Source organism: Trematomus bernacchii, unplaced genomic scaffold (assembly GCF_902827165.1).
Source record: "Trematomus bernacchii unplaced genomic scaffold, fTreBer1.1, whole genome shotgun sequence".
Classification (NCBI taxonomy): Eukaryota; Metazoa; Chordata; class Actinopteri; order Perciformes; family Nototheniidae; genus Trematomus; species Trematomus bernacchii.
In genome coordinates this window covers 14,220,522-14,244,429 of record NW_022988050.1, presented here as the reverse complement: position 1 = coordinate 14,244,429, position 23,908 = coordinate 14,220,522, and the positions used below count along the sequence as shown (strand labels likewise).

The 23,908-nt window shown below is 38.5% G+C and overlaps 2 protein-coding genes across 2 annotated transcripts in view; one reads left to right on the top strand and one right to left on the bottom strand.

The window, feature by feature from the left end:
* Positions 1-968: 968 nt before the first annotated feature.
* Positions 969-18,128, top strand: osbpl7 (oxysterol binding protein-like 7). The gene is made up of 22 exons (XM_034119403.1): positions 969-1,002; positions 3,956-4,105; positions 4,769-4,906; positions 4,998-5,051; positions 5,128-5,241; positions 5,326-5,466; positions 5,568-5,664; positions 6,264-6,382; positions 6,468-6,554; positions 7,546-7,696; positions 9,482-9,588; positions 9,693-9,861; positions 12,389-12,535; positions 12,617-12,753; positions 13,349-13,486; positions 14,300-14,363; positions 14,450-14,528; positions 15,183-15,327; positions 15,445-15,595; positions 15,759-15,885; positions 15,991-16,113; positions 16,606-18,128. Exons 2-22 carry the CDS (start codon positions 3,986-3,988, stop codon positions 16,712-16,714), a joined length of 2,517 nt encoding a protein of 838 aa, XP_033975294.1. The 5' UTR covers positions 969-1,002; positions 3,956-3,985; the 3' UTR covers positions 16,715-18,128.
* tbx21 (T-box transcription factor 21) overlaps positions 18,127-23,908 on the bottom strand; it is a 24,257-nt gene continuing 18,475 nt past the window's right edge. The window contains exons 5-6 of the mRNA XM_034119402.1: positions 23,613-23,674; positions 18,127-23,322 (exon numbers count right to left, since the gene is read on the bottom strand). Coding sequence (XP_033975293.1) covers positions 22,503-23,322; positions 23,613-23,674 — 882 coding nt within the window. The 3' untranslated portion in view covers positions 18,127-22,502. The remainder of the gene's footprint in view (positions 23,323-23,612; positions 23,675-23,908) is intronic.

Here is a 23,908-nt window from a genome sequence, read left to right as displayed (position 1 = left end):
TGACGGGTTAATCTGCAGATTAGGGCATGTTAATGTTAATCTGGGTCAGTTAGTCTATAATGGCCGCCTTTACAAAACAGACAAACACTATTCAGGCCAATCACTCCATATCATATCAGAGGGAAAAAGAGGGAACATCAAACCATACTTTTATAAACAAAATGTTTGTACATAAATGTACATGATTTATACAAAACACAACACACATAACAAATAAAGTAAAAAAAAAAGTGTTTTGGCCAGATTCACAATAAATGAGTACAGCATCTATTAGAGTGGGAATCAAAACAATTATAATTACAGGAGCTCAAAGGTTTTTTAAAGCATTGAATTTTGTTTACATTTTTCTATTTAGTACGTGCTGTCTACATTTTTGAAATCATCGATTTGCAGATTTTCTTTAATTTGATTATCACAAAAGATACAAGCTGCAGTCACCTGCAAACTATTAAGGTGATGAATAATACAAAATATATTTAGTCTGCATAGAATGATCGACAAATAAGTAATTTACACCAAAAATGGATGTAAGCCTGTACCTTTTCCCCCTTAAATACCACATTTTGTCGTATGTTAAGATCTTATTTAAGATCCGCCCCTTTGCTTTAGAACAGAATACACTAGGTGAGTAGAGTGGCTGGATTTACCCTCCACTACAGCCCTGCTAGACGCTGTGTAATCCAGCTAATGCGGATAATTCCCAGGACACATTGCGCACGGCGCGCTCCTCCTGCATTGTAGAGGCACATCTCTGGATTGGGGGGAGTCACCCACCAGCTGAGAGGCACTTCCGGGGAGATTATGTGATCAGAGTTGGTGCTAATCTGTGGAAGTAACATGTAGTTTGACTTTTTGAATGGTTTTCGAAGGAAAACAACTCTGTCTTCTTCTTATTCAAAATTGTGATTCCTCGCAGCTTCTTTAACGCCTAATGAGACACTGTTTGGATTTATCAGGCGCAGAGGACTGCAACAGATGATGAGAGAAGGGGGTTAATTTCAGGTAAGACTCATTTCATGGCTTTAAAAACACAAAGTTAAGTTTGAATTCTGATGGGAATAACCTAACCAAACCATCAGAATTGTTCATATATCTTAAATGTTGATATGCAGTTATCTCTGTCATGTATGCACCCTGGCTCCTGTTACTATTGTTAATATACAACATTTGTTTGGTTACAATAGTCTTCCTTTTCTCTGCTGGCTCAGGGACATCTTAATGGGCTTTAGATAAGAGCGTGTGCAGCCCTGAGTAGTTCACATGGGCCCTGAAGGACTTGAGTGGCATTAAGGATGTGGGAAACATTCCCGCATATAGGTCATGTCTCATGAGACAGGTGCATATGATAACCAAAGGTAAATACAAAAGCTGGACAAAAGCTCCAGCATGAGGCCTAATTTCAAGAAATAATTATTTGTGACTTTTGCAATTCAAGTTAGCGTGGGAGCCAATTTGTTACATTCGGGCCACTGAGTAAATGGAACTGGCTGCTAATAAGGAACCATTTTCACTAAAGTATGCCAGTGTAGCGGCTTTCTTATTGAGCTTTATAAATTCATTGTCTGTCAAAACATAGCAGAGTGTGTGTAACAGGCAACGTCTCTAACAATCACACACATGCACAGCTGACAGCACACAATATTCCTCCCTCCAGGTGATGTAAATGTCTCATATTCTAGATTATAAACGGAATCCTTTGCAATTTGAGGAGGTAATGTCTACACCCATTCATAATTATACGTCCCTAATCTTTAATTGGCTGCATTTTTTTCAAAGAAGCAAGATTATATCACTGTCATAATCTCTGCATCCTACCCCCATTCTCTGGCACCATGCAGTTTGGCTGTTGCCAAAATGTATCCTTCCCCTCAGCTGACTTTCCTTTTGTTGCCTCCCGTTTGGGAGCTCTTGGTCTGCTCTATTCTGGTTCATAAGAGGAAATGTGGATTTCTGACCAAGACAATAAGAGTCTTTGAACAGCCCTTGAAATACTTTATTGCATTTTAAAAGTTACTTCAAATGATTTGACATTTTATTAAAGTGCATGACCTCAACTGCACGCAACTGTGAAACGTGTACTTTAAACAATATATTTCTAGATTTCAAACTGAAGTTTGAAAATTGTTAAGTTTGCAAAGGTGAGTTCCGTTTAAGAAAAGTTAAATAATAATACTTTGTACGCTAAGTAAATGCCTTGTGGCAACTGTAAAGTAACTTAATCGCCATCCAGTGACATCCAAACCAAATTTTACGTACAATATTCTTTGTGTTCCTTCCTGACTAAGCGAGCTCAGAATCGTGTAAATCCTTTCATCCTGTTTCCACCACATGCTGTTATCTCTGAGGTCAGCTACTCCCATCCTCTCCTGCCTTACATAACAGCAAGCCGGTCTGCTCCTGCCCAGATTCATAGGGAAATCAGCTCTGTTGTAAGGCTTCATTCATTTCAATTAAGATGGCCTATATTGTGTCTTCAGTGGTGATGTTACAAAAACTGAAAAATATCTGTGTTTAAATGTATATAAAATACAGTAAAATGTCAAATACAAATGACAGAATGATACAACATTCCAAACTTGAGTGAATAAAATAAGGTTTGCATATTAAATAATAACCACAATATTGCATATACTGGCCCGTATAATCTAAAAGAAAATGTCCCAATTTTCCTCATTGCAAACCAGTTGTGATCACTGTCTCACACACAAGTTGCTGCTATTGAAGCCTCAAGGTTTACTTTTAAAAAGTGCATAACATACGTGCTATTGTTCAGCACGTATGCCAGTTCCTGTATCAGTGCTCCCTGACCCTTCATGTCCGAGAAGCTAAAAACAAACCCTGAAAAACCAATTAAGCAAACGTTAGTAATCCTGTCCTTGCAGACGGTGTAGGCGGTGGTGTCGTACAGTATCCTGTCCAATAACGTTCATTCAGTCTTATTACATAAACAAGAGCCCAAATGACCAAACCAATCAATACTGTGACACAAAAATAAAATATTCTTCTTCTTTTTATTCTTTAAACAATGTTGGATACATTCTCTTTTGCCTACTAACCCTAACCCTAATCCTAAAATAACTGGTATAACAATATTTTGCATTACAGCGTTACTCAAAAATGATCATTATAAGCTTCAATGCAAGGATTTATAAGAGCATTCTAGGGTGTTTGTCTTTTTTTAACCCCCCAAGCATGTTGAAAAACTCAAAATTAAGAGATTATTCCATGACAGTTACCATATGAATGACTCCACATTATCATCAATTGTTCCTATTTTTACTTCTAACACAATAACAAAGGAAAATGGTGGCGGCTGAAGCTAGTTCCATCATGTTAACTTGCATGATTATCTGCCAACAAACTTCATTTCAGCCATATTTATATAGAAAATGTACTGTATCAATTGTCTGGTTTCGGCATGAATATAGTTTTCGGGGTAGAGCTCAGTGTGGGGACTTTAGATCCAGAGTGATCTGGATGAGGATGTACAAAGTGTATCCAGGTAGTGGTAACTGGATTACCCAGAGTTCCATCTCACCTGGTGCTCTTGAGCTGTTTAACACTTTCACTTCGGTTCCCTGCTTGTAGAGCCATCTCGTTGGCAATCATTAGCTTTTCAACAACCAATCAACATAGAGGAGTAATTATTATTTTATTAGGAAAACAATCCAACTTCTCAATTGTGATGATTTTCAGCTTTCCTCTGTTGTATAACATTGTCAAATGAATAGCTTTGGTAATAAATCGAATGTCACCACAAGGCCAAACTTGCGACGACCATTTTTGCTCAATCAGAAAAATCAGAAATATGAAAAAAAACGTTATTTGCTGCTCTACCTCAGAAGTCTTTGCATTTCTCCTGCCATTTAAGAAAAGCATCCTGCAAAGCTTCTTTGATGTGTCTTTCTATTTGTTTTTTATTATATCATTAACAATATGATCTCTCCGCAATCAGGCTATCAGGGAGGGGAGTCTAAAGTCTGAAATGGAATCTTACGGATCTTCACTGAACCGCAGCCAGTCCCTCGCGAGCGGCCTGGAGAAGTCTTCCCCGAAATGGAAGCCCTCCCACTCTCGGAGCAGCAGCACCGTGTCGTCCAGACAGGTGAGTCACAGTTCACCTCAACAGAGGGGGTTATGGGTATATGCATTTAATTGTTCCTTGTTTAAGGGGAGTTGAATGTTATATCAGTTACAATTCAACCAGGATAATATGTGACTTTTGTTGTAGTTTAAAATATCCTATCTTTATTTTGGATAACAGTTGTTATTTTTGCATGAAACCGCTGATATTAGTGAGCAGGTGCTTTGGCTGATTGGGTGAGAGCGAGAGGCAGGGGAAATCAGTCAAATCAATGCTATCAAAATGTGTCATCATTGTGTCACATTTTCCAAACCTTACAAGATACACCCAGAATGCACATTTTCAAACAACACTTAAAATGGTCTTACAGTACAATAAAAGTTATACCTGTTCACAAATCTCAAAAATATTATTCTCGGATATTCAAAATTCAACAAAATACAAAGATTACTCATATATATTAGTTAAATAAAATGAAATAAAGGAAATACATATTAAATAGTCCCTTTATCCTTTTCCTGACAAAGTTAAATCATGCACATTTCAGCAGAATATAAGGTTTTGTCACGCTATTACATGAAAAATATGAAATAGTGTGTAAAATAATAAAAAGAAAATGGGACTCACACTGGTCATCCAATCCATTTCTTTGTGTTTTTATTTTATCCTACCCATGCTGTTTAGGTTATCAAAGACTGGGAGGTGATTGACGACCTTCAGGTAGAAACTCAGCCTGGAGGTGAGAACCCTCCCACCATCCCAGGGATCTGTGAGGGATATCTCCTGAAAAGGAGGAAGTGGCCGCTGAAAGGTTGGCACAAGGTGAGAAAAGCATCCACTCTCATTTTGTATGTTCATTTTTAGAAATGAAGGAATCAATTTCAAGCAGATGATGTTTGACCTTTTCTTTCAGCGATACTTTGTCTTGGAAGCCGGGTACTTGCGTTACTCCAAAAACCAACATGATGTAAGTGAACACAGTTAATGAGGTTTTTTTCCCCCTACTTAATATAAAGAATGACTGATTTGAATTTCCTCTTAAGGTCACCATTGGAAGAGTCCAGGGCTCTTTAGATGTGAGCCTGGCAGTCATGACGGTAAACAAGAAGTCCAATCGGATTGACTTGGACACAGGAGACATTCTTTACCACTTAAAGGTAAATGAACATACTTTTCAAACCAACAATCGGTTTGGCGTCAGCATTAAAAAGCTTAACACATGCATTTCTTGTTCCTCCAAGGCAAAGAGCCATGAGCTCTTCTACATTTGGTTTACCAAGCTGCAAGCCCACCGCCTGTACAAGAAGGCGGCTCATCGTCACAGCGGCATCCTGCTCACACAGGGAGGTGCAGCTGGACAAGCTCAGAGAAATGGAGATCTGGTGAATATAAAATAAGAGTTGTTTTAGACCTAACAGAACAATGTTTAAAGCTGACTCATATTAACCACGTGTCCTTTTTCCGTCTGTATTTTGGTCATCAGAGCTCCACAGGGATGCTGCCCTCCGCTAACACCGCTGTGAACAGCAAAGTGTCTGCCTGGCTGCAGCACAGTCACAACCCAGACACCTGTGTGCAAGGTAGTTTCATGTATAATATATATTATAATTTATATATCAGTTACTTACCCTTTAAATCGTAAAGAAGACAGTTTTTTTTGCATGTTTCCATGGTGAACAAAGAATCAAAAAGTGTTGATGAATTAAAGTAAAGGGGGCCACAGTACTGTATATATGTTCATGCAATAGTCTTTTTAAAGATGTGGTCTTAGATACAATTTGGAATATACTGACAGGTTGTGTGAGAGTTTATAAACAGAATGTTTTGATATGATTTTGAGAGTTTTTCTTATTTTTAAGTTTTCCTCAAGAAATCAAGATAACAATGGGTTATTAAATGACATACAAACAATTGTTATGGGTGTGATATATGATATTAAGGGGAACATTTGTACGTAAATCATATACATGCTCTCAAAGGTATGTCAAGTGAATTGCGTGGTGGGAAATGTAAGCGATACATAGACAATTTGAAATAAATAGGACGATATCTCTAGTTTAGGTGCATCGGTTTTTGATTTTTTTTTCTTAACTGTCCATCCTTAGTCTGACAGTGTTATAGTAAAGCATATATCCATGAATCAATGAAACCATGAATATTCCCCTCTGTTTTCTCCCAGAGCTGAATCGTTGCCATGTGGATATTTCGGAGATAAACCGGTTAATCCAGAAGCTGCAGTTGTTGGAGGCGGGCCAGGCTGTCAATAACGGAGACCTGAGGCGCATCATCAGCACACAGGTATACTGCTGTTTCTGAGTAGCATGACATGAAATACAAAAACATTTATGGCAATACAATATCTTTTTTGTTTTTTATTTTCTAGAATCTGTTGCTTGAGAAGCCAAAGAAGCCGAGGTCAGGGAAGATTTGGCACTCTCGCACATTATCCAGAGTGGAGGCCCTAGGAAAGGTAAGAATGCTCTGTAACTTACTAACTGTATTGAAATCTTACATTTATTATTTGACTGATAATTAGAACATATAGAATTGAAGAATTTGATAACTCCTCTGAAATTGCGTTGTATTTCTTATCCAAAGCCTATTCGTGGGATGACTAAATCGGTGAGTGGGAATGGGCTTAGACAACTTGATTCATAAGAATTATTAAATGCTCTGAAAATGAATAATATGTTTCATTATGTGTGTTTCAGTGTGATAGACCTCTTACCTCTAAAGCATCTTTATTCAACTTCAAAAACCATGTTTTCCCACAGAACGGGGTTCAGAAATGAATAAATAGATCAATCAAGTAAACCTGCATATTCTTTAGATGCTAGATTTTCAATCCTGTGTTGTTGGTTGTCTATCCTAGACAATGGATAGTTGTAGTACTGCAGGCTAATTTATTATTAAACATAAATTACCTATTTAAACTTAAAGTGCCTTAAAGTGAACAATGTAAAATAGCTGACGGGACAGAAAATCAGCAGGGCTGTGGTACTAAAGGTCCAGGTTAGAGCCATAAATAAAGTAGTCAACCGGATGTTCTAAATGTTAATAAGTCCTACAATATGTTAGATTGTACCAGATCGATCACAAACATCGTTGTATTAATCTTTTTTGTTTTATCTTTGTATTTCCTTACTGTCATCTAGAGTTTAGATATTATTTCTCCTATCTCTTTGTCTTTCCGCCATTTTCCCTCCTGCTTAAGAAACTCTTAAGCCTCTTAAAAGTCCTCCTCCCTGCTTCTTATAGTTGGTCACTTTAGGAGCTCTCTTAGGAAGTATAATGCTTTGTCAATAACCTTGATCTTTACAATGATATCGTCTCAACTGTATGGGGAACATCTTAGAAAAATATTGCTATTATGAGGTTCCTAAAAAGTTGATGCGTTGAGCAATTTTTGTTGCTTTGCCAAAGTAATATAATCTTTACAAATGTTCTGTTCACCTTCCTAGCTGTCCTCCAGTCACCTGAGCAGCTCGCCTCTGCTCGGTGCATCCGTCCCCTCTATCCCAGACTACGTCTACTCCCAGCTGTCCCCTCCCACTGTCACATCCCCTGAGGGCAAGAAGGTCCACCAGGACATCTGCACCATATCGCTAAGAGGTCAGAAAAACACATACATGCATTTATACACTCAGGTACACAGGGATCCTTACAATGTTCCATTTTAAAAGAGCAAAATCCAATAAAGATTAGAGAATCTACAGTAGTGTCCATCTTGACTGCTATTATTTTAAATGTTGAGTCAGTGTCCTTGTTTGTTTTAATCATATTTAGTAAACCTCATCTGTTTTTTTTAGAAGTATTGGTTACTTCAAGTTTGGGCATTTTAGTAAAATCTTAGTCAAATAAAAGCTAAACTATTTTAGCCTAGTTTAAGCCAGTAAAAACTGTTTTAGTCACAGATTATATTGAAGATTTTAACCACGATATCACCTTGTTTTATTCTCCTAAGCCCTATTTCTTAATTGGTAATTGTAAAGGTCTCCTATCATGCAAAATGCACTTTTCGATGTTTCGTGTCCCCAGTGTGTCAGGGATTTCACAAAGTGTCAGAAAATACAACCCTCTCTCTTTTCCTTCGAACCCAAATCTCTAAAAATGGGGAGCTGATCCAGATTTGCGTCCGATATGACGTAATATCGGAAATGTGGACCCACGGCCCTATCAGAAACGTTGCTATCAGAAACAATGCCCGACGTGTTTTGGAAGTAATATGGTCTTTGTTTACATTAGCAAGTATCGCTAACGCTCAGAGCTAACGCTGTACTGGAGAGAGTATGTGTAAAAAAGCAGGAAATAAAAAGGAACTCACCTTGTGGTAAACCCGCAAGAGAAAAAGCATTTGAGTTTCATACTGTTTCAGAAATGATCCTTGATGTGGTTATGAACATGATATGGCGTTTCATCACGGCAGCATTTAGCTGAGTATCTGGGTAGAATTCTCTTGATCAGATACTCAGCATAAGCTCCTCCACCCTCTTTTTTAATTTTTTTAAAGCTTTAGACCAGGGGTGTCAAACTCAAGGCCCGGGGGCCAAATCCGGCCCGCGACCTAATTTTATGTGGCCCGCAAGAGCTTGCAAAGAATATAATATACAATACAATTGGTGTAATTGTTGAATATTTACTTTCAATTATTTGCCCTAGACTTCTGCTTTCAGACGTAGTTATTTAGGAAGATATTACCAGAACTGATAATAATCCAATGCAGGGCCAACAATGTAATATAATACATTATTTAATATATATTATATATTTACATATGTATATTTATATATAATTAAAATTACAACCGGCCCTTTGAGTGCAACCATAATGCTGATGTGGCCCGGGATGAAATTGAGTTTGACACCCCTGCTTTAGACCCAGAATCATCCCTTTTCTAACAGGGCTGAAACAGAGGGATATGAGGGATGTTTGGTATTTTGAGCAAAACACATCATAGACATGTTTTTTATATATTTTTATTTTTAGAGACCCATAATAAATGCCTAAAAATAGCATGATAGGAGATCTTTAATTTAAGTAAGTACGTTATTCTGACTTTTCCTGTCTTTGCACATTGTGTTTGGCCACTGTATTCCTGATATGGATAGAAACAATAACTATAAATGATTATTGTCCTAAGTTTAATTTCTTAACAACATTTGAGTCAATTTCCTTCAAGCATGTTAAACTTCACATTGATGCCATCTTAACATTGTGTCAGTTTATTCATATCAAAAAAATAATTGACTAACATATTTAGCTATAGTTTCAATAGAAAAAACTAACACTGTTCCAGAAATATGATTATGCAAGGCGGACAATGTTAAAGATGTTCAGAATCTGAAATGAATCTGCATCAACCTTTCCTCTGAGACTTCTCTTCTCGTTCCTCCTCAGTGCTTGCCTCTCTGAAGTCAGTGCATGAAACTCTGTCCCAGGAGAGGCAGAAGCTGCAGGAGATCTGGGAGCCGAACAACATCCACCAGTCTAACACGTTAGCAGAGGTAAGATTCATGCTGCACCTGTCACCTGGATCTTCTCTAGAACATATTCCCCTGTGGGTTTGATGGCAGGTTTTTTCTTCCTCTTTCTATTTCTCCATGGATAGCCTGCAGCGGCGTCACACTTATCCCACAGGCCTCCCTCAGTGGCAGACTCGGCTGCAGAGTATTTTGACGCCAGCGCTGACGTGATTTGTGATGGTTCCTCTGAGGTGTCTGATGAATCAGGACTCAGTGATGGAAGCACCACCAACTCTGAGCCAGAGGAAGGACATGGTGAGTACATGTACACAAATGACTGTCTGTGCAATGCACATCAGATAGAAGGGAGCAGGATATCAGTGTTATATTGTAATCAGTTTCATCTTTTTTAATAATAATAATAATAATACATTTTATTTGTATTGCACACTTTAAAAACAACATCCTCTCAAAGTGCTTCACAATTCGATGAGAGAAAAAAAGTTATCTAAGAAACATATTTAATAAAAACATTTTAAAATAAAAATACATACAAAACTAGGGAGCTGAGTTAATTTAGACTGCTAAGCTAACCTAAAATAAACTTTGTTAGGTCAACAATAACGTTAAATAATTTTTAGACAGGGTTGAGTGGAATTTTCTTTTTGCTATCTTGAACAGATTAAATATGGGCTCTCGGTTCATAGAGTGGGTCAAATCAATTTATAAAAATCCTAAAGCAGCGGTCATCACTAACTGCAGTTCCTGAGATTTCTTTTCATTAACAAGGGGGACAAGACAGGGATGTCCACTGTCACCTTTGCTTTTTGCTATTGTGATTGAACCGCTGGCGTCATGTGTGCGAGACAACATAAGTATTAAAGGAGTGAAGATTAACGGTGAACACAAAATGTCTCTGTATGCTGATGATCATTCTTTACTTAACAGACCCAGAAAATTCTGTACCACATTTACACGACACGATAGAGCAATTTGGAAGATACTCAGGATATAAAATTAATTTAAAGAAATCTAATGCTTGTTTCTTACATATGACGCCAACAGCAAATCTGGAAAAGTCTTGTGCTTTTAATTTGTCACCAGGTGGCTTTAAATACTTAGGAATAAATATAACACCACACCTGGATAATCTGTTTAAAGAGAATTACAATCCGCTCATTGACAAAATCAAACAGGATTTATCTAAATGGCCCACATTACCAATATCACTGCTAGGAAGAATCAATGTTATAAAAATGAATATTCTACCGAGATGTAATTTTCTTTTTCAAATGTTACCATGTTATTTATCCGCTGATTATTTTCAATCTCTCAATAGACATATTTCAAAATGTATCTGGTGTAATAAAAAAACAAGAATCAAGTTACTTACTCTTATGAAACCAGAAACCTTGGGGGGGTCTTGGTCTTCCCAATTTCCAACACTACTTCTGGTCAGCTCAATTAAGAAATGTAATATCATGGTCTCTGGGAAGACAGGATTCACTATGGGTTCAGATAGAAGCCAATATCTTTGAGCCGTTGCCAGTGGAAACTCTTATATTTGTTAAAGATTTCAATAAGGTGAAAAATATGGATAAATGTTTCACATTGGTCAATATACTTTTAGCCTGGAGGGACTGTACACAAAAAGTTCATGTTAACTCTGGTATTTCCATCTTTTCTCCTATTTTGAACAATCCTGATCTTAGCAAATACTTGTTGTCAATCAATATAAACAAATGGACCAAATCAGGTATAAAGCAATTGAAACATTTGTTTCATAAAGATATAACATTTAAATCATTTAATGATTTAAGAGCAGAATATGGCATTTCAAATAAGGATTTCTTCAGATACCTGCACATTAGGAACGTGATCCAATCAATTATCAAAGGCAATAAACTGAGATCGGGATTGTTAGAAGAGGAGGAGATATTGATGTCATCGAGCACGATCAAAGGTCAAATTAGTGAACTTTATGCAATTTTTTCTAAAAGAGCTCAGTCATCCTTTCTAACCTTAAAAAAGATCTGGGAAAAGGACTCAGGGATGCAGATAGATGAAACTACTTTGCTGAATATTTGTGAAAGAATACATTTTCCATTCACAAGCAATAAAATCAAAGAAGCAAACTTTAAATGTATCAACAAATCAAACTCTCCAAACTGTCCGAGATGTAAAATAAAAGCAGGAACATTTATGCATCTGTTTTGGGATTGTGATCTCTTGAAACATTTCTGCGATTAAACTGAATCCCAAACATTACAGAATACTAATCACAATAACATATTTTGCCAAGAAATGTATACTTTTATTCTGGAAGAATGAATGTCCCCCAACTTTTAAACTTTTCATTGATCAGATGTGGGGAGTGTACTGTGATATTACAATGTCAATTAAATGGCATCGATTATTGTACACTTATAAAAAAATAAAAATAAATAATAATAATAATAATTTAAACTAATTTGTGTTTTTTTCCTGGAAACTCTGAACTTTAATCTTTTTTTGTGTGCATAAAGACCTTTCCCAATAAAAATGTTTAGGTGTTTAAAGTGAAAACCAGATTTCCCCCCCCAGCATTTTAACAACTTTTAATTTGTCCTACACCTTTTATATATGGATGCCTGCATTCCCATCGGCCTCTACACAAATTGTTTAAATCTAATTAGCAAATGTTAGCAGGCTAACTCACAAACTCAAAATGGTAAACATGGTAAACATTATACCTGCTAAACGTCAGTGTATTAGCATTTAGCTCAAAGCTTTGCTAAATTAAACTGAACAGAAGAGCTTTTTCTGTGATTATTATTATTATTTAATTTCACTTTCATTACAGCATCGGCCACCAGGAAGTACCGTGCTAGCATTCACAGGAGTCCAAACGGTGTCGTTCCCAGGATCACCGGCTGGCGAACGACGCTGCCCGCTCCATGTCCGGACAACAGCCACGTGGGCCTCATGGCCATCCTCTACAATAACATAGGCAAGTCTCACCACTCTGTAATAACATAGACATTTTGTGTATAGACACATAGCAGTTCTCTAATGTGCTCTGTGTCCTCAGGTAAAGACCTGGCTCGGGTCTCCATGCCTGTTCCTCTCAATGAGCCTGTTACCCTGCTGCAGAGGCTGTGTGAAGAGCTGGAGTACAGTGAGCTGCTGGACACTGCCAACAACACCCCAGACCCCTACCAGAGGATGGTAGGAATAATATCATCTATAAGGCACATTGGGGAACATGTCACCACTATAACTTAAGCAGATTTGATGCATATGCACCCGCTAAGAAGAACGTTTCATTAAAAATATATAAAGACTCCAGTCTAGGATTGCATGATTGAATCTAAATGCAGTGCAGCTGTCTTTACTATTTTTAAATTGACCAAAATGAATGTTTAAGATATGCTTCCTGTCTTGTCACTGCACACAGAATGAGCAGTGAAAATGTCATATATATTTTCCTTAAATAAACAACAAGGAGGGTTATGTCACAACTAACAACAATGTCTATTTCACATCCTCATCCTCCTTTTTCTAGATACATTTAAAACAAGCGAGACTTAAAATACATTATTAAAAATAAGCCAAAGTACCTGAGAATGAGAGATAAGGGAATGGAAATGTGTGCAATATTTGTTTACTTTGAAATAATGCTGTATCTGGGTGAAGCAAACTGAGAGACAAGATACCTAAACGAAGCAAAGTTGGCCTAAACAAAATGAAAAGTTACTTTTGTTTTCTTCATAGTTTGCACCAATTACAGATGAAACTGTTCATGTTATTTTATTTCTAACAGGTTTACATTGCTGCCTTCGCTATCTCTGGTTACTCCACTGCCACGTTTAGGAACCGCTACAAGCCCTTTAACCCGGTGCTGGGGGAGACTTACGAGTGCGTCAGAGAGGACCGGGGCTTCAGCTACATCAGTGAGCAGGTATCTCAGGAAGAACTTCACCAACACATTTATTACAGGATATCTGATTCAGGAAGATCTTTAAGAGCTCTGAGTGGCCACTGCATGGGACCGTAGATGATTAGGCTGACTATGGGGAATCACCATTTATCCCCCATAATCCCCCTAAATTAAGATGGATCACCCTTGGTGTAATGGAGCAGCTCAGACACACAGAGCTGCACAAATCAGCACAGAGTGATTTATGGCTGTAATAAAACAACGGTATCTAATCATGTTATTCAAAATTAAAAACACATCATTTATCGTGGAGTGAAAATTAATTAAATGACTGTCCTCGACGAAGCAATTAATCTCTACAACAGCATTTTAGTGATGTAGCTCTTAGAAAAATTGAATTTCAGGGAGGCACATTGACATTTAGGTGACTTATTATACAGTCATAATTGTGTATTTCTTATAGACTAAACACTTTTTACTGTGATACACATGTATCAGTTAAGCAGTTAAGTATCATGATACAATGGCTTCTGCTAATATCATTGATTATAATTCCTGGTATGTGGTCAGAATTAACGCTTCAATTTTTTTGGTATTATCTACCATAACAATAAAGGCTCTTTATGTTGTAATACAGGTGTTACCAAAGCCACTGGTTAAATAGTTGTGGGTAATGTAGTCCTCAGGTTTTGACACAGAAGGCATGGCAATATACAATATAATGTGTATCTCATAAGTTTACAAGCTCAACTCAAATGATAGCTAGTGTCAATACAATGCATTCCCTCTATAATACTCATTAAGTATCATTTGTATTATTTCTTTCTTCACCAGGTCTGCCACCATCCCCCCATCTCTGCCTGCCATGCTCACTCAGAGAACTACTCCTTTTGGCAAGGTGAGACTCTTCAGATTCCTAATTAGTTTCAGTTAGTCAATCTAATGCCAGGCTTACAACACTTGTTTATTTGAATTCCTAAACAGACCAGCGATGGAAAAATAAATTCTGGGGGAAGTCACTGGAGATTCTGCCGACAGGGATGGTGAATGTGACTCTGTCAAGGTAAACAGATTAAACCTGGCTATCTGTATTTACTACGTGGCCTCTGTTAGATGAGGCATGACACTGACTAGACCTATTACATGTGATGGATTAAATGTGAGATGCACCATACTTTATGTGAAGCGATCAAGGTTATCTACCGTTGGAAATAAGTTGAGATCAATGAGACATTAAATACCTTCAATGAGTATCACTGTTTTAAAATACAGTCAGGATATCCCTAAAAACATCCATCCATATTTTTGTTATGGCTTCCAGAGCCAAAGCGTTTAATATTATGATTTCATAATTTTTGTGATTATTATTTGTTATTTTCAACTTTATTTGACAGTTAATAGTGTTGGGGGAAGGAGAATGTTGGAACACACCACAAATATCCCTGGCTTGGATTGAACAAGGGACAATATAATAAATGATTTTGTCCCAGAAATTTAAATAGCAATACATGTCCATTGTAATTTTCCAAAACGCAACATGTCCTCTTCCGATTGGTCATTCTGTCCAATCAAAAGCCAAAACAGTGAGTTAATCAATTGATATAATGGTATAAAATGATGTAGAACAATGATAATGATACAAAACAAAATACACAAACTATTCACATATTTTGCCCCTTTTCTTTGGTAAAATACTCGATGTTGGTGTTGTGTCCAGGTATGGAGATCACTATGAGTGGAACAAAGTAGTGACCTGCATCCACAACGTCCTCAGTCAGCAGCGCTATCTGGAGCATTACGGAGAAGTCACCATCAGCAACCTCAAAAGCAACGTGTGCACCTGCAAGATTACCTTCGTTAAGGTGAAATCAAAGACTTCCTGGATAACTCAGTCATTTTTTATGTTATTGCAAGCGACTTTTCTGTGTTTCGTTTCACAGCATATCTCAGGCTTTTGACATATTTGTATTCTGTTGTAGTCTCGTTATTGGGGTTCAGACACGAACAAGAATGAGGTGCAGGGCACGGTGCTGGACCAAAGTGGGAGCATCATTCACCGGTTTGGAGGTCTTTGGCATGAAGGCATCTTCTGCGACACCCTACCTACTCCAAAATGTGTCTGGAAGCCAAGTGAGTCTTTGTTCTGAGCACATGATTACAACATGTTCGTCCTTGAGGTTTTTCTTGTGTTGTGAAATAATCAAGCGTCCTGTTGCCATAACTGCTAATCAGTGTAAATCCAGGTGTCACATTCCTGGAACAGTTCACCTAACAGGCTTCTGTCCCCTCACAGATCCCCAGCCGAAGGATCACCTGATCTACTACGGCTTCTCGGACTTCGCCATGGATCTGAATGAACTCCCCCCAGACCTGACGCCCCTCCTGCCTCTCACAGACAGCCGCCTGCGCCCAGACCAAAGGTGAGTAGAGCTAGAGACCTTAGAGCAAAGAAATGCATAATGTGTTATTTTCCTAAAGTGGATTCATGGTAAAGTTATTCTTTAAATTCTTTCTCTTTTTAAAAGGATGCTGGAGGAAGGAAATGTGGACGAAGCAGAAGCAAAAAAAGATTTTATAGAGGAATATCAGAGGGAGCGAAGAAAAGAGCTCGCCAAAAGGGGGGAAGAACATATTCCACGTTTTTTCAAGTAAGTACATTTTAATGATTAACTACCATACCATAATTTGTTACTGTTATTATTAATGCTAAATGTTCAAATCTAATGTTTGGTCCATGAATGTCTATACATTTTAAGTACTTTTATCCGAGTCTGGGCTTTGGCATAACAATTGGTCTGAAAATGTGTTTCATGGGTACATGGTATCGAGCAAAAAATATATAACGAGGCCTGCCATGTAGTATAACTTTTAGGGCCTTTAAAAGATCTGAAAACAATGAGAACTGTGCATTTCAATGTCCAAGAACTCGAGGGGATTTCATGCAATGTCTTGTTTTGTCCAACCAATAGTCCAATCCCAATAATAATATTGTGATAACCAAGAAAATAAAGAAAATACTCAATTAAGAATCTTGAATCTATTTCAAAGCGACACACACTTTCTTACAATGTTCCTGTGAAAATAGATGAATGGCAATAAACTCCAAATCTTTCATTGAATATTTTCTTCTTCTTCATCAGGAAAGCCAAAGACTCCTGTGGACGGGACGTCTGGCTGACAAACGGGACGTACTGGAAGATCAGAGAGAATCCAGGTTTTACTAATGTTGACAACTTAACTGTCTGGTGATCAGACAACAGAGACGATCTAAAATGCCAGATAAAAGACAGGTGTGAGAGATGTTGGACATTTGGACAGCATATATGAACCGCTCTGACAAACGTGCAGGGTGGAGATAGTGCTGCTGGCCTCTCCTCGCTCCTTGGTGTGTTCCCATGACCGGCTCATGGGAACCCTCCGTCAGACCTCCCAGGTCGCCCAGCATCAAGTATAGGTGAATGAACATATAAAGACTTTTTCGTGGAGTTACATTTTTTAATGCATTTCAATATTGCTTGAGACTACTCAAGCATATATCTATTTTTGAGAATTTTACAGTTTTAGGCTGAATGTGTGAAGAACACTCTGCATTACTTGAAACAAATGACTGGAAATACATTTCTTTATCAGGTTACTAATAACCCTATCTTGTTAGCCTATTAAATGTAAACATTGAATCAAATGATGTCCTCTTCTAATGATGAGTACAATTGTTTGACTTTGTAAATGTTCATGTAAAGGGTACAATTGGTCTGTTTTATTTGGTATATTGGAATTTTTGCAGGGAATTTGCACCTCTAAAACAATCAAGATGAGAACATTATACCTGCAGATAGTTATAATCTGCAGCCCCCCTTGGCTTTACGGAGCTCGATAGTGAGTCTGACAACTTAACTGTTCTGTTTCACTATCACTGCTCTCATGGTGTCACGTTTTCAGTGTAACCAGAAAAACACATTTGAAAAAGTCAACTTGTAACCTGTCTAATAAAAAACATGGCACATTTCCTATATACATACAGTACACCATATTTACCTTAGAATTGATCATGTGTCAATGTTCAAGATGCAGGAAAGTGTCCCAAAAAATGAATTCTTGACCGATAGTAATGACCCATCTTGTAGGCTAATCCAGCCACAGCTACAGTATATTTACTACCAATCGGTGAACTGACGTAATGCATTTGAAGTACTCCAAATTGGTACTTGTGACTTTTACAATAATGATCAAAACAGCCTACTTAGAAGAGGTAATTGAAAAACCTCTGGGCTTTGCTTAGATCATATGAATGTCAAAGTCTAACATCTAATTCATTTATTTTTGAAAAGCAAAAATAAAACTTCAGTGTGTACTCATTTAAAAGAGGAGATAAGATATTTTACTCAATTTTTATGTCATTATTAGAGAATAATATCCAACTGGTTGGAAACATGTAGATATTTATAAAGTAACATCTTATCTGTGTTTTAATTTTTCTGTGGTATCAATTTATTATAACTGCACATCACTGCAGATACATGTATACTCATGGTAAATCAGACTTTTGTTTGAAGTTGATATTATGGCACAAGTTAATTCTCATATAATTTACAAGGTGTTTTTTTTTGTTAATTTGATCAAACGTTCTGCTTACATGAAATAAAAAGATCATCAAAACAGCCGAGATTTGTCATGTGTAAGCTTTAATTTCATGAATAAAAAAACAATACAATAAACAATTATGCCACCTTTCAATAAATAACAATTTTCCCTTATTCAGGAATCTTCCTCTCTTATTTTTGCAATGTATAAGCGCTCAATGAAAGAGTCGAAGGAGGATTATTGCTCCCTCAACATGAACAGTGCACATGGATCACACACAAATAAAATAACATGCTTGTTGCTTGACCTCGTCTGGTCTCCCTTCTTCACTCCTCTATTTCTATTTTATACAGTAAAATCTCTGGAAATACAGTTCCCACACCGTCTTTTTCTCTTACTGAGGGAAATGTGTTTGAGGGAAACAAAGACTCATGGGAAAATGGTGGTATTTAGGGTTAAACATCAGGGATAGCTGATTGTAAAAGCTGATATATCCAGCAGGGGTCGTTCCTGAGGCTTCTGAAAGCATTTTTCTGCTGTTTGATGTGAGATCTTGCAGTCATGTAGGTGCAGGAGTTAAAACCACACAACCAACCACAGCACGTAAAAATAAATAACTGACATCGTCCACAGGCCAGAGATCACATGAATGTTTCTGCAATGCCATCATTAAGTCTAAACTAATTTACTTTCTATTAATTGCACTTGAAACAAGAATTGTCGATAGGTTTACCTTCATAAAGTACATCAAGAGTCGTCACCTTTTCCTCTGTTTGACGTCAACATAAACATTAAATAGTAAATCTTTTGGAAACGATACACAAGCAACATACAATATATTCTGTTTTCAGCATAAAATCAGCAATGGTAAAATCATTGCCATTTAACTTTGTTATTTAAATGTTCAGGTTAAGGGCTAAACTGCCAGACAGTTTGTCCTTTTTGCATCAAAATTGTGTTCGGATCATTTTGCCAAGTGCTGCAGTCCCAGTATTTATATAATGTTAATGTAAAACCAGCAAAGCTAAGAAAAGAGCTTGAATGTGAAACCTTAAAACAGGGGCACAGGATTTAAAAAAAATATAGAAATACTGAAGTCAGTAGGAGTCCAATCCAAAAGGGCTGCCTTCAAATAGTGACCAGACACTAAATACAATGTTGGTAAAATTGTGTAATTATTCAGATTATCCAAAAATAATAAGACAATTTAAAATCATTAATGTTTCGGCAGATTTACCTACATTAAGATCTACATTTAATTTGACATATAATTTCCCTGTCAGAAGAACTCATTGATTAGTTTAACTTTTGTCCCGTGAAGTGTAAATATATTATGTTTAATAATATTGTATGCAAGTTCCAAATGTACAAATTGAACTCCCCTTCGTCCCCAAGGCCTCTAAATTGACTGAAGACATTTTTTATTCGTCAAACATGAAGGCTTTGAAGGAATAGCTCCACATTAAGTCAAATAACCTTACTATTTTTATGACTGAGAAATTAGAAGATTATAAACATTCTTAAATCTGTAGTAAACCAGGAGGCAGTTAGCTTAGCTTAGCATAAAGCAGGGGAAAAAAGCTAGCCCTGCTGAAAAAAACTTTACCAACCCACGGCTCACAAATAAATGTTTGGTACTGTTTGTTTAAGAGTCTCAAAAACGACACTGTGTGCTTAAAGCTTGTTTTCAGGAGTTGATGAGTTAGGCTAGCTGTTTCCCTCTGTGTATGACAAGATAAACAACGATCCTAGCTCAAGCTCTTTTTGTTAGCATATGTGAGTAGCATCATGCTAACATCTTAAGCAACTCTTTAGGTAGTATTATGTTTTGTTGTCTGGTTGATTTCAATATTGTAGATGAAGCTACATTGGCTATCTCCACACTTCATACTTCAAACAATTGAAGGGGGATGTATATTTCACATGCAGATGAATGGTACACAAATAATTTAAGCCTCTGAGCGGATATTAATGTCGAAATTTAGGAAAACTTGATGACGCATTGAGGAGTTTAGCATCAGTAGGCAATAGGTGAGTGATTTCAACATAGTGGCACCGGGAAACATATATTAAACATTTGACCTGGGATAAACCATTGTTGATAACCTAGAACTGTAATTTAAAAACCATATTCAACTCAGTAATACACACTGCAATACTACGCCATTAACAGATTACGGGAGTTTTCGGCTTTTAGGTATTTTAAGCTTGCAGATTTTATTTTAAATTTTATTTCTCCCTCAGAAAAGACTAAAGTAACCCTGAACTGCACCGAGCGAGTGCCTGCCTGTCGCCTCCAGTGTTGTCTGAGGCCAAGCACACCTGGTGAGGAATGAGGAGCAGATCTCTGATCAGCGCCGACTGCAGCCTCACTCTTCATTTCTGTCACCAGGCTGGGAGCCGGGACTCTTGTCAGCCAGTGTCACGACATGATGAGCCCGAAGACTAGGGGGGAAATGCAGAGTGCCTGTCTGGTCACTTTGTGCTTCCTGTTTATCGTGGGTTTTAGGGTGACAGTGCCTCGTCTTTTACCTACAGGTGCATGTAGTCATTCTGAATGACCCACTTTTCACTTGTCAGCAGCTCTGTTGCTCTGCTACTACTGTACAGAAAGGGTTTGGGAAGACTTGCAGCACTACAGCAAAGAAGATTAAGATGTTGTAAATAAATTTAACCGGACGTAAAAAAGTGACTAAAGATCTCTGCTAGGTTTGTCTCCTAATCCCGAGTTCAATCTCACTCAATTGTCCGTCCCAGCTCCTTTATAGTCAAGATGGCGTCTACGATGATAAAAACTGGATGAACTAATAAGGATTCTGCCTAACTTTAATTACTCATAACATTTTGGTTATGGAATCGATCAACAGATGCTTTGGTTAAAAAATGAAACTAACCTTTCAGTTTTTCAACTACAGCAATGGAACAAATGTGGCCTGAAACCAACTAGGTAAAAATTGTTTTTAGCCTATCCGCTAGCCGGAAATGCCTTTCAAAACTGGAGAGGATGTTGTTCACTTGCATGAGGGGTCCGCAAGTCATTTACGTAATATAATAGGTATTTCAAAATACAGTATATTAATCAAAGGAACGATGGGATGTCTTTGAGCATACAGACATGTGTGAGAGATCAGCCTTAGACAGATATATGAACGCACACAACTGAACACATTATTACTAGGCTCAGGCCTGGCTGAGATAACACTGTGGCTATATTCATCTACAGTGCGTGCAGTTTATGTGTGTTTTAAGCTGTCACACTTCTGTCTGCCAATACTGTTTTCCAATTATGTCGTCATCAATGCTAGTATTGATTGCGGTCTTTATTTGTGTGTGTGTGTGTGTGTGTGTGTGGTGACAAGAGCATTCCCAGATTCATTCACAACAGTAAGAGGCTAGGCCTTTGTTATTTGAGGCCTTTTTTCACTTGATCGAAGCATTAGCTATGATATGCTTGAATGCTTCAGAAACAACAAGTAACTTTTCCATGCTTGATTCAATGATTAACAAATCTTAAAACTTGTGAAATTCTATTAAGTTTCCTCCTGCCCAGGGTGTCGTCTTTAAATTTATCTTTTTGGCAAAAATCTGAAGAAATTCAGTTCAAAGTTATACCAATGTTACCACCCATTTAACAGGCTGTTAACTTTTAAAGCAGGTGACATATTAAAGAATGTCTATTCTCTTAAATAATTCAATATCAAAATAGTTTTTGGTAATTAAGTTTAACTGATTGTGTTCAGTTAAAAGAATCAGAATCAGAATGGACAGAAAGGACTTGCTATTTCCGCTGTGGTCGCTGATTTACTTAGCTTTAACACACACACACCCACCCCCACACACACACACACACACACCTCAGCGGGGTTGACATAGATTAGGCTTCAGGATATGTGCTAGCTAAACCTTCTTAACCTCTTGACATTGTTCTCTTTACCTCTGCACTGTCATCCTGCAGTTCTTCTCTGTGGACACTGGTGGGCGCTGCACTAAACAAATTGATTTGCAGAGAAGGCTGTGAGTGAAATGTATTTTCTGCTCAGAATCATCAGGGGAAATGACCGTGAGCATATTGTGAGAGTATGTGTGAAAGGTTGAGGGTGAGAAAAAGGAAGAGACAAGACGAAGCAGAAGAGACCGAGAGAGTGTTTGATGCAGAAAGAACAGACAATACCTGCAGGCGACTGTCAACAAGTAGATATGCAGATCATTTTCCGCCCCAAAATCTATAGATGTTTCAAAGGCTTAAGTCACAGGTCTGTTTGTCTGTATGGTGTTTATGTGACTCAAGGCTAGTTTCCCAGTCACATCCACTTCTGTTCAATTTGACAGCAACCTTGAAAGTTTTTCTTGTTATCATCTGACACTTTTGAGGGGGGACTCTGGTGTTTGTCTGTTCCAGCCCTTCATCAGACCAGTGCATGTTCATGAGGGCGGTGTGGGCAGCCCTGGGAGGTCTTCAGTGAGTGTAGTAGCCATAGTAGTCTGCATCACTGTTGCTGTCCTTCTCGCAGACCTCCCCACTGCGCGGAGGTGGGGAGTTTTCAGTGCTGGAAGTGTACGGTGACACCCTTCTCTTCTTGTTGTCGCCCACGCCGCCCTCATAAAGGCCCGAGTCGGCCGAGGCCGCTGATTTCCCAGAGGGCGGCTCCAGCCAGGGGTCCTCGGACACCACCTCCACAGTGTCTTTGGGCTTGTCCTGCAGCAGGGCTGGCTGCAGAGACTCCAGGAGCGAGGGCGGGTGCAGTCTGGGGTTGCCAGGCGACGTAGAAGAAGATGAGGAGGATGATGAGGACGATATGGGTCTGAACCAGCCCAGGCTGGGGCCGGGCTTACTCTGATGGCTGAGGTACTGAGGGGTGGGCCGGCTGGTGGTCCAGCCCGCCGGAGTGGCTCCTGATACAGACACGCTCGTAGACGCAAAAGGGAGGTCTGGGTAGTAGCTGAGGGCATGGTGAGCGGAAGTCTGCAAGGGGAAGGGTTTGTAGAACCCGTTTCCAGAGAAGTCCCCCTCGTAGGAGGAAGTGAAGTCGAGACGATTGGTGGCCACACCCTGCTGAGGCGGCAGGTACCAGCGGCTGTGAGGACCCGGGCTGGAGGACGGGTCTTTGTGCTGCTGGCCCATACCGAGGGGCTCGCGGCCGTAGAAGCGGCTCTGAGGAAGTGGGCTTATGTACTGCTCAGAGAGGTAGCCTTGGGGGTAGCAGCTCCCTGGCAGCAGCTGCTGGCTCTCAGTAGGGGAGGGGGTGAGGCGATCAGAGTCGGGAGGAGCATACAGCCTAGGCAGGAGGGGAAGAGACGAGAGTGTGAGAAGAGAAGAAAAAATAAGGTGTTATTTCCTGCCCAAACCTCAAACCATCTATCAAACTTCTCACAGCCCCTCACACCCTCACACTGCAGCACGCTCGAGCAGAATTGCACCTATTCTAATATTTACAGTAAAGGGAAACACTTAACATGCACCAGCAATAATTTAGCAAAGAAAATGCAAGGTTCAATAAACAAGGGAAGTACAAGAGTAACTGTATGTTGTTTCCCCAAATCTAGCTTTTTTAAATAGTTGACTTACGTGTCGTAATTGTCGCGGAAACCTTTAGCGAAGGGGTTATGGTCTATTTTCAGCTGAGTGATCTGTGTAAGGAATAGGAGGAGGGCAATGAGAGAATGTAGGCTTAGGAAAAAAGAGAAGCAGTGAGCAACCACACAAGAGAAACAAGTGCACAGAGACAGAGGAGGTCATTGAGTAATAATTAATGAGGATAAAAGGCAATTGGAAAGTTTATCTTTAGAACACACCATCATACAAACAGGGCGAGTGTATGCTTTGGATTACAGTAACTCTTACACAATGTATTTGAACAGCTG

What these genes read in the sequence shown, in the direction of transcription:
- osbpl7 (XM_034119403.1), top strand. Translation starts at nt 3,986, where the DNA reads ATGGAATCTTACGGATCTTCACTGAACCGCAGCCAGTCCCTCGCGAGC. An exon ending in CGCTGAAAGGTTGGCACAAG is followed by an intron (nt 4,907 to 4,997) that starts GTGAGAAAAGCA and finishes CTTTTCTTTCAG; the next exon opens with CGATACTTTGTCTTGGAAGC. An exon ending in ACTCCAAAAACCAACATGAT is followed by an intron (nt 5,052 to 5,127) that starts GTAAGTGAACAC and finishes TTTCCTCTTAAG; the next exon opens with GTCACCATTGGAAGAGTCCA.